Source organism: Mastigoproctus giganteus, chromosome 2 (assembly GCF_048544385.1).
Source record: "Mastigoproctus giganteus isolate SK-2022 chromosome 2, ASM4854438v1, whole genome shotgun sequence".
In the NCBI taxonomy this organism is placed as follows: domain Eukaryota; kingdom Metazoa; phylum Arthropoda; class Arachnida; order Uropygi; family Thelyphonidae; genus Mastigoproctus; species Mastigoproctus giganteus.
In genome coordinates, this window is record NC_143576.1 from 95972148 (window position 1) to 95999428 (window position 27281).

The 27281-nt window shown below is 35.6% G+C and overlaps 1 protein-coding gene across 4 annotated transcripts in view; it reads right to left on the reverse strand.

Moving 5' to 3' along the window:
- Positions 1 to 27281, reverse strand: part of LOC150089441 (cubilin-like) — a 321441-nt gene that overhangs the window by 167565 nt on the left and 126595 nt on the right. For 3 of the 4 annotated variants that reach the window (XR_016548045.1, XM_090389480.1, XM_090389479.1), the window contains exons 9-14: positions 26134 to 26223; positions 24457 to 24546; positions 17065 to 17298; positions 14053 to 14157; positions 11957 to 12166; positions 247 to 354 (exon numbers count right to left, since the gene is read on the reverse strand). Coding sequence is in view for 3 of the 4 variants with exons in the window: in XM_090389480.1 (XP_090245606.1) it covers positions 247 to 354; positions 11957 to 12166; positions 14053 to 14157; positions 17065 to 17298; positions 24457 to 24546; positions 26134 to 26223 (837 nt within the window). In the remaining variant the exon portion in view is untranslated. The remainder of the gene's footprint in view (positions 1 to 246; positions 355 to 11956; positions 12167 to 14052; positions 14158 to 17064; positions 17299 to 24456; positions 24547 to 26133; positions 26224 to 27281) is intronic. The other variant, XM_090389481.1, reaches the window with a different exon arrangement.

Here is a 27281-nt window from a genome sequence, read left to right on the forward strand (position 1 = left end):
AACCGTGACAGGTTCACACTGCTATCATCTTAGATCCTAATTTCTTTTTTTTTCTTTTTCTAAAGATAAAAAAAAAAAAAAAACAAAAAACAAAAACCAGCTCAAGAAATAACAAAATATCACTTAGCAGCTTCCAATTGTTATAACATGATTGTATTGTGCTTAGCTTGCAGACTAACCTATATTTAAAATACAAAATATTCAAATTTATAAATATTTAAAATGTCAAACTTCATTTTCACTCACCTGAAGTTGTTGGCTTATACTGTAACTTCATTACTTGATTTGGAATTGACGTATCCAATAATAAAGTTAAGACTAATGGAGATGAGCCTACCACATCAGGGGGAACATCTGAATACAGTTATAAAACAAAATCAGTGATAGGCATAAATATCTCTATTTATCAGTATTTACTACTAATTTAATATCTTATTTCAGTACACATGGGCCCAAATTTTAGGGATACACTTGCTAGATGGTAAAACCTCCAGCAGGTGTATCCCTAAAAGTCACATCCACAGGTGACTCTGAGTATGCCACGAGTTAATGTTTAGAATAAAGATAAAAAATAATGTAAATTGGGTGAGTAATTCTTAGTGTATTTATTATCGTTATCTTGAGAGTCATGGATGTAAGAAGAAATATAAAATGTTTTTAATTATTAATTTAATGTTTTTATAACTAAGTTTCAATAGCAAAAGCTTAATTTACGGTACTCACCTTGGACGATTTGCAGCTGTTATTTGGGTGAATGAATAACTAAATTTTTTGGGTTTGGGTAATTTAAAGTTAAATAGAATAGATTAAAGAACATGACAATCCAGCACTGAGCTCACATTGCACGTACATTCCACAACCCCCCCCCTAGTTGATTCAGCCATTACCATAGTAAAACTAAAAACCAGTTATAAAATTCTCCAATATGAAGCCCTCATCATAGAATGGTTCTGTCACCACTCTAAATTAAACATCATAAATGCAAAACTATCCTCCAATCTTTCCCCGGCTTGGAATCTCACACATTTGAGATTTCTGCATGTCGCAGAGTGCATCACGGGTACACAGAAATTCCTTTAAATACAGCATGCATTCTCTCTCTCCACTAAACTTTGCCAACTGAAGACGTTTTTAAACAAAACGAAAGTCTACTGTTATGACTATTAGCCTCATTTGTTTTACATATTTTAGAGTCCCTAATTAATTAATTTTCTATGACAACCAGGGACGGAGTTGTGCACTTCTGCTTCCTTGCGCATATTTTAATTAATTTATTCTCATCCCATAAACTTACCAATCAATCTATTTAACTTTAAATTACCCAAACCCAAAAAATTTAGTTATTCATTTACCCAAATAACAGCTGCAGATCATCCAAGATGAGTACCGTAAATTAAGCTTTTGCTATTGAAACTTAGTCCAATCACACGGTATTTTAAGACATTCTATAATTTATCTAATGTTTTTATAACTTAATATTAAACATAACATAAACATTAACATTTTTTTAATCTACTGATTAAAAAAAATCAAGTCAGTAGATATTGACAAGAACATATAAATGCACATAGCCCATGGAATACTTTTATATACATATTTAAAGGGGTAAAAACTAAATTGTGAAATTAAAAGCTATCACAGCATGTTGTTTGAAAAGCTATCACTGTTGCATGCTGCTGCTGACTACCTGAGGGGAGCTATTGGCACATGTGAGACAACAGAGTTAGCACCACAGCATATATGTAAGCATACCTAGGCTATGACAATGTGGCACGCATGCACGCACACACATGTGTATATATATATATATATATAGAGTGATTGAAAACGTATGTTATAGTGAAACCCATGCTGTTTGAAGCCGTGCCAAGTGAGGTATTGCTGTACTTACCACCTAATTGATATTTCTGTTCACTGACATTTTTTTTAGGGTTGTAAAATTTAAAAATAAGTAAAAATGGAACTAGAACAGGACATGATCTAGCCAAGGAGGAGGATGTCTTTGTGTGTGTGTGCTAGGTGCAGAGAGTGTCAAGAAATCAGGTACCAACTCAGCATTCTGATGGGTATCTATGAGAGTTTGAAGAGTAGGGTAGATGCCTTTTAAGAATTTAAATGAGGGAACCATTAAGCTCTCAGCTGCCCAACTCAATGCCAAATCTCACTCATGTATCAGGTAACAGAGTGGCAATCTTCGGGGCAGAATGCGCTGGTCCCAAAAGAGCTAGTTATTGGTGGTGGAATAGGACAAGGGTCCTATTCCACTTATCCTAAGACTGCAATTATAGTTCAGACACAGCATGGGTTTGTTAATGGGAAGTCTTCGCTGACAAATCTGATTGAACTGGATGGAAAAAATTATTTTTTTGATATCATACTTGGATTTTAGGAAAGCTTTTGATGCTCTTGCACGTGGAAGACTACTGTATAAATTTCAGCAGTATGGCATTAACAGCAAGTTTCTGCTGATAAAGGGATGGTTGAGAAGGAGAAGACAGTAGTAATCAATGGACATTTCTCTTCATGGGTTAATGTTATCAGTGAAGTACCCCAGGGTTCCGTGTTGGGCCCCTTGTTGTTTTTTGTATTTATTAATGAAGGTATATCAGTGTTAATGTTCGCATTTGCAGACAATATGAAGGTTGGCAGGGTTGTTAATGCCAGTACACTACTGAAACAGGATCTGGAAAAGTTGAACAGATGGGCTGAGAGATGGCAACTGAAGTTTAATATTGACAAATGTAAAGTACTGCATATGGGTAGCAGAAACCCCAGAGTAACGTACTAACTGTGCGGTACTACACTCTGGGTATTGGAGAATGAAAAGGACCTTGGGGGTAATTGTGCAGACACAAAACTTCATATCTGACGTGCAGACAGGCTGCAAGAGTAGCTATGGTGTCTTGTCAATGATATACAGGAATAAGGAGGTGATTGTCCCTTTGTAGGGGGCAATCACCTCCTTATTCTTCCACTGATAACATTAACCCATGAAGAGCAATGTCCAAAGGCCTCCGTAGCTGAGTGGTCAGGAGCAGGAGTGCGGTAGCACACGCTCTTTAAGTAGGCCAGGGTTAAAGCCCCTGACTGCTAAATACGGTCGATCTGCCAACCCGCACTAGACCAGCGTGGCAGATCATGGTCTATTTCCCTCAGCACGAATTGTTGAGGAGTCTTCCATCCTGCAGTGGGTTCATAATGGCTGCAGTTTATTTATTTATTATTTTTTTTCTCCCCTTGTATAAGGCAATGGTCAGGCCACAACTTGAGTACTACATACAGGTCTGGAGGCCTCATTTTAGGAAGGATGTAGAGTTGCTAGAACAAGTGCAGAGAAGGGCAACAAGGTTGGTGAGGGGAACAAAGGGTTGCTCTTACGAAGAAAGGCTTAAGTTCTGCAAATTGAAGTGTGTGTGGAGTGTAGGTACCTGCGAGGTGATCTAATTGAAGTGTATAAGGCCTTGAATGGTTTGAGCAAGCTCAATGCTGATGGGATTCTTCCTCTTGCTCAGATAACTCACCTGAGGGGACATAAATTCAAATCGAGGAAAGACAATTGTAGAATAGATGTGTGGAAATTTGCCTTTAGCCAGTGCATGGTTGATAGTTGGAAAAACTTCCATCTGTCGTAGTGGAGGTCAATAACTTAAATAAGTTCAAGGCAGAACTAGACAAGCAGTTGAAGAGAATGGATGGACGAAATGGGAAGGTTTTTTCTTATTTATTTTTATTTGGCTGATGCTATATAAGCTTGCTTTCTTCCATCATATGCCTCTGCTAATGCTAAAAGATAAGTGGCAATAAATAACAAATAACACACTACACTTGCAACTAACATGATACACGCAAGTGAAATATGTTTTAAAAAGTTTAAGCTTAAAAAATAGGAATGGAAAGCATTCTGGAAGAGAAGATAATTTGAAAATTTATTATTGTTTTATGTGTTTTTTTCCCCCTTTTATATGATTGAAGATTTCATGGAAGGGGAAACACATTTCACCATAATAACATAAAAATCCACAGAATTTCAGCTATTAGTATTATTGCAAACGCAACAAGATAGAGTTTATACCCATTTACAATAGACTGCACTAACAAAATAGCCCAATAAACTGGAAATTGCAAATTGTTTTATGGTAGTGACCTCCAGAAATGTGCTTTAATAAAATATCACAAAAGCCACTCAAAATGGATTCTTAACTGAACATATGATAACGATGAAAGTGTAGGGAATTTTTAATGTTTTCAATTGGTTTTGATTTTGATTCTATAAAGAGGCTGATTCTACTAACCAACGATCATGTTCACTTTATGATGGTCTTATGATTTGCCTCCAACCAGACCACATGGTCCTTTCTCTCAGCCAATAGCAGTGTTTGTAAACGTGTTGGCTGCATGTTTTGTTTTTGTATCCTTTAGTCGAAGTGATTTTTTCTGTTGTGCTTTAATCACTATATTAATTTTAATGAATTGTACAATTTCCCATATAAAAAAATCACCTTTAAAGAGATAAATAGCTTAGTTATAGAAGGAAAATTTCAATTTTCGTGGTCTAGGAACAAATTACCAAAAAACAATGTATTATTGGGTTCACATTACATTACAATATTTTCAAATTACAATGGTGTCTCTGGAACAGATTAGTATCGTAAAGTGGGGGTCCACTGTATATTTTACTACTGTGGACATTAATGATGGGTTCATGCAGAATTTAAGTACCAATGGATTAGGAAATTGCATTTAGTACCAAAATCCATTAGTGACTGCTGTATTTTGAGAGCTGTTATATGATAGCTGAACACTAAGCACTAGGTAACTAGAAAGATATTAAAATTAGAATAAGAATTCCATTTATACTGTAAATTGTACAGAATGTAAAGGCCACCACCAACAACAGTAAAGCAGCAGTCTTGTTACCTACCAAAAACTTGTAATTTAAATTATGTTATCTACCAGATCATTGTAATCGCGCTATATTTCAAACTGAAACAATTACACCTAAGGTACGAAATCAAAACCAAAAATATCCTCAAACAGCAACAAATCAGGGATGCAGATCAAAAGTCAAAACTTTAATGAAGGAATATTAAAATTCACACTCAAATCACTCTGATAGTCATTTTTATTTAAGCTTTTTTCCCCCCTCCTTTTGCCCTATGCAAAAGGCCAATGCAGCAATTTGTTTGTAGGTTAAAACATTTAGTTTACCTTTTAAAAGAGTGAATTGGATGTGTGCACATAGAATAAGGAAACTTTTTTTCTCAATTAAAGTTGTAAGGTAAGACATTACTGAGAGACAACATGACCTTTCCTACATTTTAGATTACTGTTGTGTGTGTGTGTGTGTGTGTGTGTGTGTGTGTGTGTGTGTGTGTGTGTGTGATATTTTATTATACGAGATGAAATTAATCATAATAATAAGGCCTCAGGACAGATTAACCTGGAGATTCAGAATAAAATAAAGAATAACAACATTACAACATCAGTAAATTAGGCTGAAGATTATGTCATCATCAGCCATTTTCAATCCACTGCAGGATGAAGGCCTCTCCAGCAACTTTCCAGTTCCTTCTGTTTTGAGCACTGGCTATCCATTTACTACCACAAACTCATGAATTTCATCTATCCATCTCCGCCTTTGTCTTCCAGGATTTCTTCTAGCTCCTCTTGGGTACCATTCTGTTATTTTTTTAGTCCATCTGTCATCATGTCTTCGAGCTATGCGTCCTGCCCAAGACCATTTTAGTTCTTTAGTTTTGATAAGAATGTCCTTTACTTGAGTTTGTTGCCTAATCCATGTGTTTTTCTTATCTAACAGTCTGATTCCCAATATAATTCGTTCCATTCTTCACTGTGTAGTTCTCAGCTTCTCTTCCATTCTTTTGGTGAGTGCCCAAGTTTCACTTCCATAAGTCATGGTGGGGAGTATACACTGGTTCATTATTTTACGTTTCAGACAAACTGGGATATTGCTCTTCAGTATGTGACTATATTTCCTGAATGCTATCCATCCAAAATTTATTCTTCTCTTGACTTCCAGCCATTTATCATTATATGACTCCACCTTTTCAATTACTGCTCCTTCAATCATTATATCCCTTTCTATGGCATACTTGTTCATCATTACTTTTGTTTTAGCCATATTCATCTTTAGTCCAAAATCCTTACTAACTCTGCATAACTGATTAAGATTTTCCTCTAATTCTTTGGGATCGTGGCTTATGACCACAATGTCATCTGCAAATCTTAAATGGTTTAGGTACTCTCTGTTCACATTGACTACTTTCTGCAACCAGTCTAATCTTCTGAAAGCTTCCTCAAGGGCAGCAGTAAACAGCTTCAGAGATATTGTGTCTCCTTGTCAAACTCCTTTCTCAATTTTAAATTTATTACTGTCTTTGTCTAGTCTAATAAAGGAGGTAGCATTCTCATATATTTTCTTCAAAATCATAATATGCAGGGTATCTATGCCTTGTCTTTCCAGTGCCCGAAACATTGCCTCATGCTGTATGGAGTCAAATGCCTTTTCATAGTGTTTTATATTCATTTGCTTTCTCCATTAGCTGTGATATTACGTGAAGGTGATCCAAAGTTGAGAATCCTGTCCTAAAGCCAGTTGATTTCTCTTGCTCTTTCAGTTGATTCTCATCAAGTATTCTTTCTAATCTATTAGTAATGACCCTTGCGAACAACTTGTAGATGTGGGATAACAAGCTAATTGGTCTATAATTTCCAATTTCTGATTTATCTCCTTTCTTATGCAGCAAAACTATGATTGCATTATTCCACTGCTTAGGCGTCACACCTTTTCTAATGCACTTTGTGAAGATCCTTGCCAGTTTTTGTGTTATGTCTCTTCCTCCCAATTTTAACAACTCTACAGTAACTTCATCTTCCCCCGGGGGTTTCTGATTCTTCATTTTCTTCAATGCATGTTCTACCTCATCAGGAAGAATATCGGGTATGTCATATGTGTTGCTACTTTGCAATCCATCTTCCCCACTGCTGGCATCATTCCCCCACTCCTTGTATAATTTTCTATAGTAGTCAAGGAGTGGGGGAATGATGCTGTATAGAATGATGCTGCATGGAAATTCACATGGAGAGTTCAGCAAAAGGGTGATCATATGAGGAAAAAATCCATATGTTGGCTACCAAGTACCTCAGAGATTAGCATTAGCTGAGGCATATGATGCAAGATAGCAAGCTTATAGAGCATCAACAAAAAAAACATAATTCAAATAGACTTTTTCTGCTATTTGAATTATGCCTTTTCTGGTGTTTATAAGTACACCATCACTATTCTTCAGTTTCAGTATCATTTGTCTTTCTGTACTACTGCTCATGGCTGCTGATTTAAATCCTTTGTTTTCCCTTAAATGCTTGTTCTACTTTTCTTGTGTTAAATCTTCTTATGTCCTCTCTGAGTCTCTTTCTACTGGCTTTGCATAACTCAGTATACTCAATTTTCTCCCTGTCAGTGTTTTTCTTGCTCTTCATTTGTCGTCTTCGATTCATCATGACAAGTGTTTCTTGACTAATTTTTTCTTCTTTGGATTTCTTTTTCCCTATAGGTTTCTTGGGCTTTATCACTTCCAGAAAGTTGTAATATTCCTCGTCGATATCTTGGTCCTGAGCAGTCTGTAGAAGCTCAAACTTGTTTTCAAGTTCCAGTACATACTGCCTTTTCTCCTCTTCTGTTATCTCAGAGACTTTTGTATTATTTACTCAAGTCAGTTTTTTTCTTTCCTACATCTATATCAAGTGTACATCTTACCATTCTGTGATCACTTCCAACATTTACCTTATTCAGGACAGTAACATCATTCACAATATATCTTCTATTAGTGAGGATGAAGTCGACTTCATTAGTTGTTAATCCATTTGGACTCTTCCATGTCCACTTTCTGTTCACCCTTTTCTTGAAAAAAAGTGTTCATTACTGACAGTCCTTGAGATTCTGCAAATTCCACAAGTCTTTCACCTCTTTCATTTCTTTCACCAATTCCAAAATTTCCTATAGTTCCCCTTTCTGTGCTGTTTTGTATTTTTCCAACCTTAGCATTGAAGTCCCCCATAATAATAGTGTAGTGGGTTTTCTGCTCCAGAGGATTATGTAGTTTACTTCAAAGACATTAAAATCGCACAATAATTCAAAATCAAGATAAACTGTCTTGATCATATTATTCATATAGGCTGAACTGCAAAACCAGAAATCAGGATCAATTTTATATTGATTAAAACAGTTCATAACTGCTTTTCATCTATCCATTGGAGGGAATGGATAGGTGAAATTGCAAGATTAATTTTTTTTTAGCTGATTCTGTAATCACCTTTTAGACTACATCACAAGCTTGCTTTTTTGTATCCCGTGCCACTACTAATACAAGGCATTGAATAGATTGAGTAAACTCAATGTTGATGGCATTCTTTCTTTTGCTGAGAATACACACACATGGGGGGGGGGCCATAAATTCAAACCAAAACACTTTTTTTCAGATGAAATATGGAGACCATGTGAGTGGTAAAAAAAAAAAAAAAAAACACACTGAGCTTCTAGTAAGGTCCAAAGACTGGAAATTCACATGGAGAGTTCAGCAAAAGGGTGATCATATGAGGAAAAAATCCATATGTTGGCTACCAAGTACCTCAGAGATTAGCATTAGCTGAGGCATATGATGCAAGATAGCAAGCTTATAGAGCATCAACAAAAAAAAAAAAAAAAAAACCCCACACACACACACGTCTGGTTACTACAAATGTTTGTATAGTTCAGCCTTAAATTTATTTAAGCTATCAACTTCCACAACAACAGATGGAAGTCTGTTTCAGCAATCAACTACCCACTGGCTAAAGGCTAACTTCTGCACATCTATTACACAACAGTCTTTCCTCAATTTGAATCTATGCCTCCTCAGGTTTTCAATCTCAGCAAGCGGAAGTATCCCATCAGCACTGAGCTTGTTCAAACCATTCAAGGCCTTGTACACCTCAATCAGATCACCTCACAGGTGCCTAGTCTCCAGATGCTGCAACTTACAAAATTTAAGTTTCTCCTGGTAAGAGAACCCCTTTGTTTCTCTCACTAATCTTGTTGCCCTTCTCTGTACTCATTCTAGCAACTCTACATCCTTCCTAAAATGAGGCCTCCAGACCTGTACGCAGTACTGAAGGTTTGTCTTCACCATTGCCTTATACAAAGCTATAATCACCTCCTTGTCTGCAGGCACCTCTGTAGCCAGGTGGGCAGGAGCAGCAGTGCGTAGCACACACTGGTTTATTAGACTGGGGTTCGAGCCCGTGACCACCAAATACAGAGGATGCGGAAAGGTCAGGGAATGACCACTGCACATCCCCGGAGCAATTATGGCTTTAGTTGCTAATGCTCCTAAAAACCAAACAACAACAACAACTCCTTGTCTTTGCTAGCAAAATTCCTATCTATCATTGGCAAAACTCCATGACCTGCTCTGGCAGCCTGTCTGCACTGCTCAGAGAACTTCCCATTCAACTGCACAATTACCCCCCAGGTCTTTTTCATTCTCCACTTCCCTGAGTGTAGTACCACACAGTTGGTACGTTTCTCTTGGGTTACCCATATGCAGTACTTTGCATTTGTCAATATTAAATTTCAGTTGCCACTTCTCAGCTCATCTACCTAACTTTTCTAGAGCCTGTTTGCAGTAACATACTGTCTTTACAATCATTAACAACCCTGCTAACCTTTGTATCATCTGCAAACTTGAACATTAAGCCTGATATACCTTCATCGATATCATTAATAAATACACAAAAGAACAATGGACTCAGCACCGAACCCTGGGGGACTCCACTAATAACATTAGTCCACATAGAACAGTGTCCATTTATTACCACTCTCTGCCGTCTCCCACTCAACCATCCCTTGCAACAACTTGCTCTTAATGCCATACTGTTCCAATTTGTACAGCAGTCTTTCATGTGCAACAGTATCAAAAGCTTTCTCGAAATTCAAGTATATAATGTTCTGATTGAGGTTTATAAGGCTCTAAGAAGGGTTAGTAAAGTGAATGGAGGTGGAATTTTTACTGTTATAGCGAATTCCAGAACTCTAGGGTATAAATTCAAATTACAGGGGAAAAAGTTTAGACTAGATTGTAGGAAGTTTTCTTTTAGTCATCCCTTTGCTGATTGCTGGAACAGGTTGCCTTCACAGGTAGCTGAGGTTGATAGTTTGAATAAATTTAACGGTCAACTGGATAGTTACCTACATGAGGAGGGATGCAAATAATATGCATTTTGGTATCTACTCATTCCTTTCCTCCTCCAAGCCAGTGCAGCAAAAGGCTGTGACTTCCTTCCACTATATGGCTATTACTACTACTACTGATCGAGGAAGGGTAGTTGCAGGATAGATCTGCAAAGTTCTCCTTCAGCCAGCGTTGGAACAAACTTCCATCTATTGTTGTGGAAGTGGTTCAGAGAACTAGACTTGGAAGGATGGGTGAGGTGGTTAGGGTTCTTTTCCTGCACACATCTTGAGTGCTATGAAGAGGCCAGGAAGCCTCATTTTATCAAAGATGTGGGTCTGTTCGAAAAGTGTATAGAAGAGCAACAAGATTAGTGAAGGGGGGGAAAGGGGTGCTCTTAAAGAAAAGAGCTTCAGTTATGCAAACTGAATTGCCTGGAGACTAGGTACCTGATTGTTAGAACAAACGTCCATCTGGTATTGTAGATGTAGTTTGAACAAATTTAAGTAAGAAGTAGAAAAACTATAAACTATTAGACAGGTGGACCAGTAATATTGGAAGTACTTTTTTTTTTTTTTTTTGCTGATACCCAGGGACTCACATCTGGTGAGTATGGGCTGGCACACCCAGGGTCCTGAGCTGGATATCATCAATCTTCTCTTTTTTGGTTCTCTCTCTCTCTCTCTCTCTCTCTCTCTCTCTCTCTCTCTATATATATATATATATATATATATATAGGAATACCTCGCATAGCACTGTTAATTCGTGCCAAAAATATACTGCGCTATGCGAGGTATTATTAGTATGTATTTTAATGCAAAGCGTTCTGACAATTTGATTATATGGGTCGAGTTGCAAAAATATATGGGTGTTTGTTTACTATAAATTGATGCACACGAAGTTTTTGCAAAAAAAGAAACTAAAATGATAAAAATGAAAAATACTAGTAAGTACAGAAGAAATGATTTTTATTGCAGTATGTACATACCAAAAGAATATAAGTGAAGTATGTACTGTATTTTTATTTTGAAAAAAAAAACTGATCAGCTTAGTTTGCACAATTTTTTTCTTTTTATCTGCATACATCTCTTTATAACATTGAATGTTATTTTGCAATGCCTGCCTTACTTTCATACCTCGTTCGATGTTTGGATCTGCAAGAACACTCAGCGCCATTCTTCCACGCCATTCTTCTTTCCACTCATATTTGCGTATAATGGTGTAAAGTTTTTAAAAAGTAATCTTTAATAAAAATACACAGCAAAAAATATTTGTACAGCTTACGCACAATCAACGACCTCACCGCAAGGAATCTAGAGTGTTTACTAATGTATGAATGCCAGCAGAGTCCGTATATAATGGGAGTTTCGACAACAGTCAGAATGGCCTTGAATCCATAACACATTGGTCTATGTGCTGGCATTATAATACATACATGCATATGAAATGTACTGGTGCGTAACGCAGTTAATTTTTTTACAATTTGTAAGCCACGCTATAGTGAAACCCACGCTGTTCGAAACCGCGCTATGCGAGGCATTCCTGTATATATTTTTTTGGCTGGTGCAGCATAAGCCTTGGGCTTCCTTGCAGCACATGGCTAATAATAATAAGTTTGCTTTCTTGCATCATCTAATACTGCTAAAAACAACAATCTTTATTCTAGAAATGGTAATGAAATATCACTGAATGTTCTATAACTTCTACATAGTAATAAAAATACATACATGTATGGCCATCACTTTGCAATGAAACATCATTGGGTAAAATCAGACTACTATTTCCCATTAAATCAAATTTCAGAAATGAAATGTGTACATCCTGCTGAGAGTCGATGGTCCAAGTGCAGTTAACAATGTTATTATGATTCTTTCCATAAAGGGGAGAAGTTATAATCCCAGATGATGGCAGAGCAGTAGGAAGTACAGAACCACAACCTAACAATTAAAAATAAGGGAAAAAATAAATAAAATAATTTAAACATTATCAATACGGATGGTTAAAAATGTTTGTAGACAGCTACGAAAAAAGTTTGTATTTTAATATTCTATGTTAAACCCCCTCCCAAATATTTTTATACAGCACAAACAAGACACTGTCCTCTGCAATCCAGTCCAGAAGGGATCCCTTTATATATAAAGATGCTCCTTAAGTTACATAAGGGGAAAGAGACAGTGTGTGTGTGTGTGTGTGTGTGTGTGATCTCTCACACACAGTGAGATTGGAATGATTTTGGTGTTCACACAGTGGGCTTTTAGGTAACTGAATAATATTCATGGAGCCCATCAGATGGAAACTTTTTTTTTTTTTTGGCTTCAAGTAATCTATCATCAAAGTTTCTTGCGACGACCGACTAACTGGTTAAAATAAATTTATTAAAATAAAAATGATATATATACATAAGATAAAACAGAAATAAAATAAGATAAAAGCATTAAAATACAACAAGATAAAAGAGTTAAAATATATATAATGAAAGCGTTAAAATACATAGATAGCAGCTTTCGAAGCAGAGTGCCTCTTCATCAGCTAGTGTGTGAATGGTGTACTTCCGTATATATTGATGGTTACAATAGCACAAGTCAGCTGGGCATGATCATGTATCACGAGTCTGGTGTTGGTAAAGCAGAATTACGTACATGTGATGATCGCCAGAGCTCATCGCACTGCAATAGAGTACATTCTATAATAGGGTGTAAGCATACTCCCCTTGTCTGATTCATAGTACAATTATTGGTGGCTATGTGTAGTGCTTCAAGCACTGAGTGCTGGCAGTAATCACGCGAACAGTCGACGATTTTAATATCCCATTGGGGATCAAGATTGTGCTGCTCAACCCAATAACGTTCGGTGACTGCGGAGCGTTCAAAATTAGTGGTTCGCAGAGCCACCTCATGCTCAGAAACCCGATCTTTTAATCTTCTACCAGACTCGCCTACATAACACCCCCCCCACAATCTGGACACATAATATGGTACATGGAACCACTCCTTAAGAAAGGAGGAACTGGTCTTTTCACCTTAGAAATAATAGATTGTAATTTCCTCCCCGGCGGCAATTGAACACATTGTATATGATGGTGATGCAAAATCCTAACAAGACGTTCCGATACGCCCGGATAATAGGGGATGTAGGCGGTAGAGATAAATTGATTGATGCAAGGCGGGTTAGATTTCGTAAAAAATTCGTGAGCCTGAAGCTCACATCTATCTAGCACATGAGGTGGATAGCCGCAATTTGAAAGCTCCGCCCTAATTTTAGAAATCTCCATCTGCCTATCACCAGTGTGTCCAAGCGCGGGAGAATAAGGTGCGAGCAGTGCTACGTGAATGACTAGGGGCGTGCGCAGAGCCATAATTGGTAAATTGGTCTGCACACATTGGTATGCAGGCCAATTTACATTTTCTCATATGTGAAAGTTGTCACATTTATACAAGTTGGAAAGTACAAAAGAATTAATACTATTAGCACCAATGAAAGATAACTTCATAATACATAAGTGGGTTGAAATTTGAGAAGACACATGAAGAAGGTTGTTCCAAAGAACACAACAGAAATGATGTACAAGAAAGGAAAAATTAGTTCTGCAAGTAAAAGGAAAGATGAAATAAACAAGCCTACTTCTTGAGCAACATTCACCATAAATACCTTAAAGAGTATCAAGAATTCTGTCTAACATTATCTTTTTCCATGAGCTGTGTACTCAAGCTGAATTTTCTTCTGGAACTGAAATAATATAATATAATACAACATATATTTAATAATTAGAGAGAAGTATGTAATCTATTACACTAATTCAAAACAAGCAATTCAAATATATTACCATATGAAGAATATTCAGCATAAAAATATCGTTCCGATTTCACATTTTCTGATGTTTCCAATTTAATTCTTATACTGTTTTCGCCAGTCAGGAGTGAAAAAGCATCTAAAGACAAAGATTGTCAAAAGGATTATGAAATGCTAACATGAAAAAAATTTATTTAAAAGGATATTGTTTAATATCCTTCTAAATAATAAAATGAAAATTTAAATAATAATAAAATTAATTCTTAATTATTTTGATTAAATGCTATTTAAAAACTAAGTATTATACCAGATATTCGGTTAATATTTGTAAATGTTAAATATAAACAGCTTTTCAAGAAATATAGCTTCATGAAAATGTGTGCAAATTTTATAATAGTAAATATTTAATTCAGTTCAACTAACGACTGAAAGTATGGTCTATGTCTTGATTACTGTGATCAACAGAATACAAATGCATATTCTTATACCTTTTGATTTCTTAAAATAAATGATAAGAAATTTTCAAAATACTGAATTAATGGTATAATTATAGCAGATATTATATTGTCTACATTCGAATAAGCTTATACTATTTCTTTAGTAAAAATAATTGCCACCTTATCACTTAAAGGTCCCCTTGGTGATGACGGTTTAACTGTTCATGATCCTGCTCAGGATGCTGACAGATGGAATTGATATTTTGCAACTACATTCAAGTAAGAGGAGTTCTCTAGGGAGACAAATGCCAGAAGTTCAAAATCTAACAGGGAGAGATAAATGATTTTGTGATAACTGAAAGGAAAGTTGAAGAGAAACTGTTGAAGCTTAACATAAAAATGGCACCTGAGGTGGATGGGATCTATCCAATTATATTAATGGAGGCAACAAACTAGGTAAGCAAACTCATAGCCATCATTACAACTTTGGATTCAGGGAATGTCCCTGTGGACTGGAGATGTGCAAATGTATCCTCAATTCACAAAAGGGGATAGAAAGGTGACATGAGTAAATACAGACCTGTCAGTTTAACTTCTGTCCCAGGGAAATAATGGGGTCTCTGGCTAAAGAAGCATGCAGGACCATCTAGACAGGAATAGTTTCATTCCTGTCTAGATGGATTTGCTATGGGGCAATCTTGTCTGACCAATCTGAATGGATATAGTGGTTCTGTAACAAAGAAACTAGATGCAAAAAATAATTTTGATATATACTTGGATTTCAAGAAAGCTTCTGATTACTGTTGCATATAAGAGTCTGCTGGACAAATTAGTGCAGTGTGGCATTAAGGGAACAACTGTTCTGGACAAAGGGATGGCTGAGTAGGAAAAGACAAAGAGTGGTTATAATGGATACTGCTCTTCATAGAGAAATGTTATTAGTGGCATCTGCCAGAATTCAGTTCTGGACCCATTGTAGTTTTCTATATTTATTAATGATATTGCTGAAGGTATTTCAGACTTAATATCTAAGTTTGGTAGGGTGGTTAATGACAGAAATCAGGGTAAGCTACTGCAAAAATAACTAGAAAAATGGGCTGAGAAGTGGCAGTTGAAGTTTAACACTGACAAATGCAGTGTATTTCATATGGGTAGCAGTAATCCCAGATTAACATAGCAACTATGTGGTACTATACTGAGAGCATCTTTTTCATTTTCTACTACCCAAAGTAGTGAAAAATAAAAAAGCCCCAGGAGTGTGCATTCAGATATGAAGTTCTCTGAGCAGTGTCGACTGGCTGCCAGGACAGTCTCATGGGGTTTTTGATATATAGGAACTTTGCTAGCAGGAATAAAGTGGTGATTATCCCATTGTACAAGGCAATGGTTAAACTGCATCTTTAGGCCTCATTTTAGGAAGGAGGTAGAACTGCTGGAACAGATGCAGAGAAGGGCAACAAAATTGGTGAAGGGAATGAAAGGGTGGTCACACAAAGAAAGGCTGTAGTTCTGAAAACTGCCACATCAGGAGATTAGGCACCTGCAAGGTGAACTGACTGAGGTAAGTCTTTAAGTGGATTGAGTAAGCTCACTGCTGATGGGATTCTTCCACTTTTGCCCAGACAACACATATGGGAGGGTAAAAATTCAAACTGAGGAAAGATGATTGCAGAATAGATGTGTAGAAATTTGCCTTTGACTAGTGGGTGGCTGATTACTGGAACAAACTTCCATCTGTTGTTGTGGAAGTGAATATCTTAAATAAATTCAAGGAAGAACTAAAACCATTGGAGGGAATGGATAAGTGAAATGGGAAGGTTTTTTTTTTTTTTTTTTTTTTGGCTGTATAAGTTTGCTTTCTTGAATCATTTGCCACTACTAGTATATCAAATTGTAAGAGGAAGCTAAAGAATTTTGTGATAAGTAGGATAAAAACAGAAGACTAATTGTTAAATCAAAAAATAAATAAGGCACTTGGTATGGATGGATTCTATCAAATTATATTAAGAGAGGCAGCAAAAGAGGTTAGGAAACTTTTAGCCATAATTATAAAAGCATCCTTGGTATGGAGATGCGCAAATGAATACCCAATTTCACAAAGTGGGATCAAAGTGCGAAGTAAGTAATTACAGACCAATAAGTTTGACTTCTGTTCCAGAAAAAATGTTAAAGAGTACATCTAGACAGGACTGCAGTTATGACAATCACAGCATGGATTTGTTAAGGGACAATTTTGTCTGACCAATCTCACCGGATACTATGGCAATAACAAAGGAACTGATGCAAAATCTATTACAAAATTATTTTTATAAAACCTAAAACTTTCCCTGAAGAAGCATTCTCCTCAATGAACCAAGTATTGGAAAACTTGTTCTTCTGACTTTTCCATTACTACTAACTCACTGCTGAAAAGTTAAAAAAAAGCTAGCATCACTTCACCCATCTCTTTATTTTATTTATTTATATATATATATTTTTACATCATCATAAGAAATATTACCTTAATTATAACACAAGTGAGTGCTAAAAAAATAATCACATAAAAAATCTTTTTCATATAAAACCAACAAACTCTGTGCAGTTAAAATATGATAAAGTTTTAAATTTACCTAGCAGGCCATGATAAGAAAAAAGTTGTGTTTCTGATTTTTCAGGCAAAACAGACATCAAATCATCATCAGAGAGTGTCAGGTTATACACATAAAGGAATATTTCTTTGGTTTCATTTTGTGGTGTTGAAATATTATAGATACAAGTTTTTCCTGCTGCTAAAGAATGGTTTTTTGGGGAAATATGTCCAGTAGGTTGAATGTGTTGAGTCTTTCCACATGGATGTTTTACATCTGAAAGTAAAAATTAAACATGTAGTGATGATACAACTAACTGATATAAAATTACCGAAAATCTCTTTATCATGATATTTAATCATGATAAAGAGATTTTCAAATCATTAAAATGCACCACTCTTTCATCGTCAGCATATGTTCCATTATAAGAATCAATTTTAAATGCCTTTGTGATATTTTTCTAAAGATCTCGGAAAGCATGACATTAAATTAAAAAAATAAAAAAAAACTGCACAGATAACCATCACTTAAAACAGTCAATGAATATATAATTTGTAAATACAGAGAATGAAATTTCTAAATCTTTTCAGAAACAATGTTTACATTGAAGTTGGATCATCTACATATGAGTGGAATCAGATGAGAAATAGAATGTGGTTTTGTTTAAAGGGATATAATTAAACTAACCTGATAAAACTAGGTGGTAGGTGACTCAACAACCACTGGTGCAATGCCACCACTTTGCATATTGTAGGCCTTGGTGAAACCCATGCAGTCCCTCCCCCCATCTCCTTCGGCCCATGCACAGTACTAAGTAGTACAGGTTTAGATATCTTTTGTATTTGGGGCTTTCATTAAAAAAAATATATTAAATTTAAAAAAAAATGATAATTTATATACAGGCAGTTCCTGCTTTGAGTTTTTTCCCCCAAGTATTGGTATCAGCAAAATCAAAAATATGAACATTAATTGCAAAAAAATGAATGTTGAAACATTCATAAATACCGCATTCCAAACTACGTGCATAGCTATACAATACAGTGTATACCGCTTTACAATATTAGACCGTTCCAGAGACATCATTGTATCGTTAAAATATCATAATGTGAACCCAATAACACACTGTTTTTTGGTAATTCATTTCAAGATCTCGGAAGTTGAAATTTTTGCTGTATAACTAAGCTATTTGCAAAAAATGAATGTTGAAACATTCATAAATACCATATTCCAAACTACGTGCATAACTATACAATACAGTGTACCCCGCTTTACAATATTAAGCAGTTCCAGAGAAAACCATCGTATCATTAAAATATTGTAATAAATCTCTAAAATGTCATTTTTAAGGTCACGAGCAAGACTTTAAGGCCATCTAAAAGGCAGTGAGCGTGGTTTGTAAATTGTATTAGTTACCAATTCAAATCATTAAAATGCACCACTCTTTCATCGTTAGCATATGTTCCGTTATAAGAATCAATTTTAAACGCCTTTGTGATATTTTTCAAAAGCACATATCTGGAGGTCACGACCATAAAACAATAATCGTATCGTTAAAATATTGTAATAAATCTCTAAAATGTCATTTTTAAGGTCACGAGCAAGACTTTAAGGACATCTAAAAGGCAGTGAGCGTGGTTTGTAAATTGTATTAGTTACCGATTCAAATCATTAAAATGCACCACTCTTTCATTGTTAGCATATGTTCCGTTATAAGAATCAATTTCAAATGCCTTTGTGATATTTTTCTAAAGCACATTTCTGGAGGTCATGACCATAAAACAATAAAAACAATTTGCACTTCACAGTTTATTGGGATTTTCTGTTAGTTTTTTTTTTTGAAAATACCAAACACGAGGGGTATCAGAACCTATAGTACTTAGTACCATGCTTGGGTTGGAGGTCGAGAAGGCGAAAGAAGATATTTGTTGACATTAGACTTGAACTTCTATAAACTGTAATTTTCAGAAAATGCGTATGAAGGAAGGTTGTTCCAGAAAACAGCAGTTGAATGAATAAACGAGGAAGATGAAAAGTTGGTTCTGTGAGTTTGAAGTTGAACAGTAAATGGATATTGGTCAATGGCGACACGTGTTCGGACTGTTTTGAAAGAGAGAGCAGGAATTATAGAAGCCAATTCAGAAGAACAGTGCCCATAGAAGTATCTGTAGAAAAGGCATGCAGCAGAAACAGTACGTCTATGAGACAGCGAGTGGAGAGACTCTGTTAGAGAGGAGTCATTAATTAACCTAACTGCCCTCTTCTGAATTTTGGGGGCACCACCCCAGATGTGGGAACGATATTCCATGGTAGAGCGGATTTGCAATTTGTACAGAGTGAAGAGCTGTTTGGAAGAAAAGTAACGCTGAGAGCGAAAGAGAAAACCAAGTTTTTTAGATGCAGAGGAAGCAATCTTTGTAACATGCTTGTGCCAAGAGAGATTAGAAGTCAGGGTAATCCCCAAAAGAGATATATAATTTTTCCTAAAAACTGGAGTGTCACCAAAGGTAAGCACAGGAGCAGAAGAATCCTTTTTGCGAGATATAAGACAAGACTGAGTTTTAGAAGGATTGAATTTTTAGATAAACTTGAAGAAGTTTTAGATAAACTTGAATAAAGTCTATTTACCTCTAATACTCAAGAGCAACTGTGTTTGTAACCCAACACTAAAAAAGCAATAGTAAATAAACTTGGATAAAGTCATTTACTAATGCTGTCTATAGCTCTTTGTTGTTGTTTTTCTGTTATTTTCATGTTGCATGATTGGCAGGATATATTGAAATAAACAGTGAGCATCCTGACATAGTTTGAAAATGTGCTTATTGTTGATTTGGATTAAAACAGCATTAGAAACATTCCTGTGGAATCTCCTTTTGTTGGAAGGACAGAGAAAGAAATCAGATACAGATTGGAACTGAAAAAGGTGTATGTAAACGATGATTGTACAGGCTCTGCAAAATTATAAGTAATTCCCTGGATATCTCCCCATGTGCAAAGTTGAAAAATACATTGCTAAGGATGTTAGAGTGATACCCAAGTGTGGATCAATGTAAGCAGGGTTTGAAATGTGATATTCACACAAATAAGGAATGGCTGAACTGCTGAACTATATCATCACTTAGTGTAATACTATCACTTTCATTATACTCTGCAGCAAGTACACACTTGCATAATGTCCATTACCACACCAAATTTAAATATTAGAATTATATCAGTGTGAATTTTAATTTGTTTTACAATATTTAGATAACACAAGGTGGTTAATGATCATCACTTAGTGTAATACTATCACTTTCATTATACTCTGCAGCAAGTACACACTTGCATAATGTCCATTACCACACCAAATTTAAATATTAGAATTATATCAGTGTGAATTTTAATTTGTTTTACAATATTTTCAATTTCAATCTGCAGCAGTGATTGACACTACTGTAACTAAACATGTCTTATTATTCTATGCCCTCTACGCTACATACGTAGTTCAAATATACCAATACTATATAGTTAATTATCAAAACCCATAAGGATTATGCCCTGTGCATTTAATTTTCCAAATACATTACCACCACACCCTTTTGGCATCTCTCATAATGTGGATATAACTTCGCAACTGTGATGGCTTGTTGTATTACCTGGGTACCTGCCCACCCACTGATGATGAAGCTGCACAGCTTCGAAACGATCGTCTGGGTGGTAGTACCGTTGAAAATAAATAACAGTAGTCTTCTCTACTAGAGAAGCATTATTTATTTGAAGTAATGCAATAGTAGCTATCTCGTTGTGAAGGCAACCACATTATGAGATACAATTAAAACGATGCCCTCTACGGTACATACGTAGTTCAGATATATGGGTTAACTATGGTGTATTTACACCGACACTATATAGTTATTATTCTATATAACAGAGACTGGCTTTTCCACATTGATTACTTATTTTAAAATTAAATAAGGTTTTTAGATAGACCTGTAATTTTTTAGAAATGCATCAGTCTTAAATAAAAGATGCTGGTTCTAAATTTATATATATATAAAAGAATACTTTTGTGGTGTTTTCCAGAAAGTTATATTTTTATTTCTGGGCTCTGTATTCAATGAAATATATGCTTTACAATCTAACATACTGGTTTCTACTATATACTATCAGAATAAAGAAGTAATTGGGGAGAGAAAAAAAAAAAAAAAAAAAGACAGGATACTGCTGGGGGCGGGAAGGTAAGTCTTTGTGTATGTATCCAATGTAAAGAGTGTGATGATATTAGGCATCAACTCAGCATTATGATGCGCATTTAAGAGATCTTGCGGAAGAGGGTAGATGCTCAAGAAGGAATTAAGTTGGAGCTCATCAAGCTCTCAGCTGCCCACCTCAATGTCAGAGCTTGCACTTGTACATCAGGCAACACAGCAGCAATCACTCAAAGCTGAATGCACTGTTCTCACAGGAGGTAGCCATTGTCAGAGAAAAGGGAAACATATATTGTGCAAAAAGAATAAGTGGAAAAGGATCAAATTATGACTGTTGTAGGGCAGGTGTTATCTTTTAAGGCAGTGTTTCCCAAACTTTTTTTTAGTCGCGGAACACTTACGAAACACAAGTTTAGCGGGAGCCAAAGAACTGTTTGCTAATGTTTTATTACATACAACACACTGTGCATCAGGAGCATCTTTATTTCCAACACATGTAAAGCCAAAATTCAAATAACTGTTATAATACTTTCATTTTAGCCTTTTATTAGTTGGTTCCCATTTTTTCACTTCAGATTTTTGGAGAACAAAAGGCTGTGATTGTTCATCCTCACTTTGAAGTGTGACAATATTGTGTTCCTTTTCATCGACCACAGTTGCACTACTAGAAGTAGTTTGCTTCTCGTTTTGAAGTTCCTTTTTTCAATCACAAATCCATGGTCATTTATTTTAATAATAATATTTCGAAATACTAATAATTATCAAAACAATTTATACAAGGAAGTGAGTTTAGTTATGATATCAGTTCACTTTCCCCCCCCCTCCAACCCGTGTATTCCAGGCTAAAAATTGCATATGAATGGCATACTAGATCACTTCTTTGCTACTTTTTTGTAGGTGCCATTAACTCTACGCATACTTCTCTATGCAAAAGCCCGCCAAAATAAAGTGTTCCGCAGTCTATTCAATTAATTATTAGTCTATGCCAGTATATTAATAACCGAAAAAAAATTATGTTAAATATTATAATAATACAAAAGTGGTGTACACTACAAATATGCAAAATTTATTTATTTCATTTTCTTAATTACGATTTTTTGCAGAACACTTGTTCACATCTCATGGAACACAGTTTGAGAAACGCTGTTTTAAGGGCACAAAAGGTGATGTATATGTTGGTGCTAATGATATCAAGAATAGCAAATCTGCGGACTTACTTAATAAGTACAGATCAATGTTGAGAAAAAGTCACGAGCAAGGGTTAAATTTCAGAGTGTCTGCAATTCTGCCAACACACAACAGGAGGGAGTATATGATAAGATCCTGGTCAATAAATTTTGCCCTGGAGAGATTGTGCAAGGCTCATGAGGTAGAATTTTTCCAGTGTGGTCTGTGGTTCTTAACAGCAAAGACTGCTTCCACAGGGATGGCATATACTTAAACAGAAAGGACACAAGAATATTTGCTGATGCTATACAGGCAGTGTTAGGTGGGTTGGAATACTGCTAGCTTTGGGGGATACACAGACTAATAGATTAACAATAGCTGCAGACGTGTGAAAGTGATTCTTGCACTGCTTCTATTGGAAGATGCAGCGATCCAATAAGCAAGGTACTAGGAATTTCAAGGCCTGCTGTGGGTCATCATGGAAGAGGAAAATACATGGATGTGTAGGGTAACTAAGAGTAACAATATGTGTACTTGCATGGACACTAATGCTAGGAGCATAGTAAATACATTTGATGAATTTGATTTGAAGTGCTGCTCATCAAATGCAGACACTGAAGAGATATCAAGAGACTTGGTGTCACTCACATAAGGGAGGCAGGATTTGAACATGTGGAGTACAATGTACACAGAATAGACAGACAGGACAGGAGGGGGGAAGGGTTATGCCCTTAGTTAAGAAGCACATAAAATCTAAGGCAATGCATCTAGTTATGGGTGGCCAGTGCAATTTTGAGTCAGTTAGGCAAGACAAACACTGGGAAAACAAAAATGAGACAAGTGTGTTATAAGCTGAATGACCGCAATGAGTACAATGAACAAATGTACAGAGAAACAGAGTGGGCTAGTAAATCAAAATGCCTTATATGGGGGAAATTTTAACTTCCAAGATACTGAGTGGAATGAATCTGAGTTGGTCACTCATACACTAGCAAGTTTTTGTGGATTTATTGCAGGGCTGTTGTCTAAATCCATGTTAGAGGCAAGTGTGAGATAGCAATACACTTGATCTGATTATCAGCAGTGATTCTTCATGCATTAAGACTCAATAGATAAAAGAACCACTAGATGGCAGTGATCACAGTGCATTGATGTGGGATTTAATTAAAGATGTAACTACCATCAAGGGTGAAGGGAAAGGTTTTTGCTTTTGTAAAGGAAGCTAAAGTGGTCTCAGATAATTTTTAAATTTAGTACAGTGGGTCCAACTGATGATGTTACCAACAATAAAGTCTAAATGGGAAGCATTTAGTGTTATCATAGAAGCTACTAGGCTTTTCATACAACTAAAAAATATGGTTAAAGGCTGAAATCTAAATGGATGTCAGATGACCTGCTGAGATGTGTGAAAAATGCATAGGATGCATATAAATTATCAGGTGACAGAAGCCTATGGTAGATATAAACTACTCTACAATCAATCACACAGGTTAGGCAAGCCAAGGTAGATTACAAGAAGTTGTTATCAAAGAAAGTAAAGAAAAGCAGCAAAGACTTCTTTATGTATATTAACAATACACAGAAGGGGTTGAATCACATTGGACAACTTGACGTTGATAATTTAACTATTGATGAACCTGCTCAGGTTGCTAACAGGCTGAATAGATTTTCTGCATCTACAATGTCTAACAAAACAATTAAAAGCATAGCTATGAGATCTTAGCAGAGCATGTTTGCAGTACTCTGTGCTAAATATGAGTAGAGCCACTGCCTAACAGCTGTATTTGAGCCTATACTGCTAAATTCTGTGTTTTTTTAATTTTAAACACAAGAATATATTTCAAAAACAGCAAAAACTTGGAAGAAATCAGGATAAATAAAATTTCTGAAAATCTTTGGGAGCATTGGTGAGTATGTATACTAGTAAAATTAAAATTATTTTTAAAAAAAGCAACGCATTAAGCATAAAAAAATTGAAAGCAATGCTTTCTTGGGAAGAAGCTGTACTATTTACAATTTTTCCTAAAAACTTGCAAAAACAGTAAGAGTACTGCCAAAATAACATATCCTAATTGTAACTTACTTCTCTGCTGCAAAATGGAATTTATAGTTCCACGAGTGGGTGATATCTGGATTTCTCTTGAAAGACTCTTTTTGATGTTTTCAGAAGAACCTATAGTAGCAATAAATTGTTATTAGGCTACAGAAAATAAACAGAGGGTTATCACTTGAGATTGATGCTTGTGCAACCGGTCACAAAGCTTTCTAATTTAAATTTTTTATTAAATTTTGGTTTAAATTTTATGAAAAATCATTCACACAAAAAAAATGTCATCTCTCCTTCATTTTCATATAACATATGTGTGGACATAATGCCACCATGATGTTATATATTATTAAAAACACAAACCCTAATTTAGAAGAATGATAGTAATTTCAATAGGGTAACTGTAACATTCTTGAAATAGTATTGGCCATACAGTGTAAGTGGAATCATTTATGACAGCAATGAGACAAGTGTGTTATAAGCTGAATGACACAATGAGTACAATGAACAGATGTACAGAGAAACAGAGTGGGGCTAGTAAATCAAAATGTCTTATATGGGGGGGAATTTTATCTTTCAAGTTACTGACTGGAATGAATCTGAGTTGGTCACTCATACACTAGCAAGTTTTTGTGGATTTATTGCAGGGCCGTTGTCTAAATCCATGTTAGAGGCAAGTGTGAGATAGCAATACACTTGATCTGATTATCAGCAGTGATTCTTCATGCATTAAGACTCAATAGATAAAAGAACCACTAGATGGCAGTGATCACAGTGCATTGATGTGCGATTTAATTAAAGATGTAACTACCATCAAGGGGGAAGGGAAAGGTTTTTGCTTTTGCAAAGGAAGCTAAAGTGGTCTCAGATAATTTTTAAATTTAGTACAGTGGGTCCAACTGATGATGTTACCAACAACAAAGTCTAAATGGGAAGCATTCAGTGTTATCATAGAAGCTACTAGGCTTTTCATACAACTAAAAAGTATGGTTAAAGGCTGAAATCTAAATGGATGTCAGATGACCTGCTGAGATGTGTGAAAAATGCATAGGATGCATATAAATTATCAGGTGACAGAAGCCTATGGTAGATATAAACTACTCTACAATCAATCACACAGGTTAGGCAAGCCAAGGTAGATTACAAGAAGTTGTTATCAAAGAAAGTAAAGAAAAGCAGCAAAGACTTCTTTATGTATATTAACAATACACAGAAGGGGTTGAATCACATTGGACAACTTGACGTTGATAATTTAACTATTGATGAACCTGCTCAGGCTGCTAACAGGCTGAATAGATTTTCTGCATCTACAATGTGTAACAAAACAATTAAAAGCACAGCTATGAGATCTTAGCAGAGCATTTGCAGTACTCTGTGCTAAATATGAGTAGAGCCACTGCCTAACAGCTGTATTTGAGCCTATACTGCTAAATTCTGTGTGTGTTTTTATTTTAAACACAAGAATATATTTCAAAAACAGCAAAAACTTGGAAGAAATCAGGAAAAATAAAATTTCTGAAAATCTTTGGGAGCATTGGTGAGTATGTATACTAGTAAAATTAAAATTATTTTTAAAAAAAGCAACGCATTAAGCATAAAAAAATTGAAAGCAATGCTTTCTTGGGAAGAAGCTGTACTATTTACAATTTTTCCTAAAAACTTGCAAAAACAGTAAGAGTACTGCCAAAATAACATATCCTAATTGTAACTTACTTCTCTGCTGCAAAATGGAATTTATAGTTCCACGAGTGGGTGATATCTGGAGTTCTCTTGAAAGACTCTTTTTGATGTTTTCAGAAGAACCTATAGTAGCAATAAATTGTTATTAGGCTAGAGAAAATAAACAGAGGGTTGTCACTTGAGATTGATGCTTGTGCAACCGGTCACAAAGCTTTCTAATTTAAATTTTTTATTAAATTTTGGTTCAATTTTATGAAAAATCATTCACACACAAAAAAATGTCATCTCTCCTTCATTTTCATATAACATATGTGTGGACATAATGCCGCCATGGTGTTATATATTATTAAAAACAGAAACCCTAATTTAGAAGAATGATAGTAATTTCAATAGGGTAACTGTAACATTCTTGAAATAGTATTGGCTATACAGTGTAAGTGGAATCATTTATGACAGTGAATGTGTTTTGCCTTTATTCATTTACTACCCCTTCTAGAGCCATATTAACCTCATAGGTAAGTCAGTAAGATGTCTGGATGCCGAGCTCTGACATATCCGAAGTCTTTTGTCTAAGGGGTACCCCTTTCGAAGATCTCACTAAGCAGGTTTCCAAGAAGCTCAATGTCATTTTTAGATGTTGTTTTCATACCTGGATGCTGTATCCCAAGTGCAGCCTTACTAAGTGGATTGTCTTCGTATAGTAGAATTATGACCTATCAAGCAAATGTTTGATTTAGGTCATAATTCAAACAAAAGGATCCTGTCTAACCTGTTCAGAGATCATCAGGTCACTGGATTTGTAACTCTCTAATTTACTTCTTTCTCCACTGTTTTAATTTACTTTACTTCTTCCTTCAAGCTTTGTGGTTACTTTTCCTTAAGTGTAACACCATACATTTTGCTGCATTAAAACACAGCTGCTACTTTTCTGACCATCCATGAAGCCTGTTTAAGTCATTTGGAAAAGTGCTACCACTGCCAGTTTTTCTATTACATGCAAATCCTGACATCACACCCTTTAACAAAGGGATAATGTAATTTACAAAACTCAAAAAAAATATTGGTCCCAGAACTGATCTTTGAAACACTTTTAATATAACTGACTATTAATCACAACACTTTTCTTCCTGCTTTGCAGTCACTCCTGCAATCCACCTTAGAATCTTATTTGTGATTCCAAA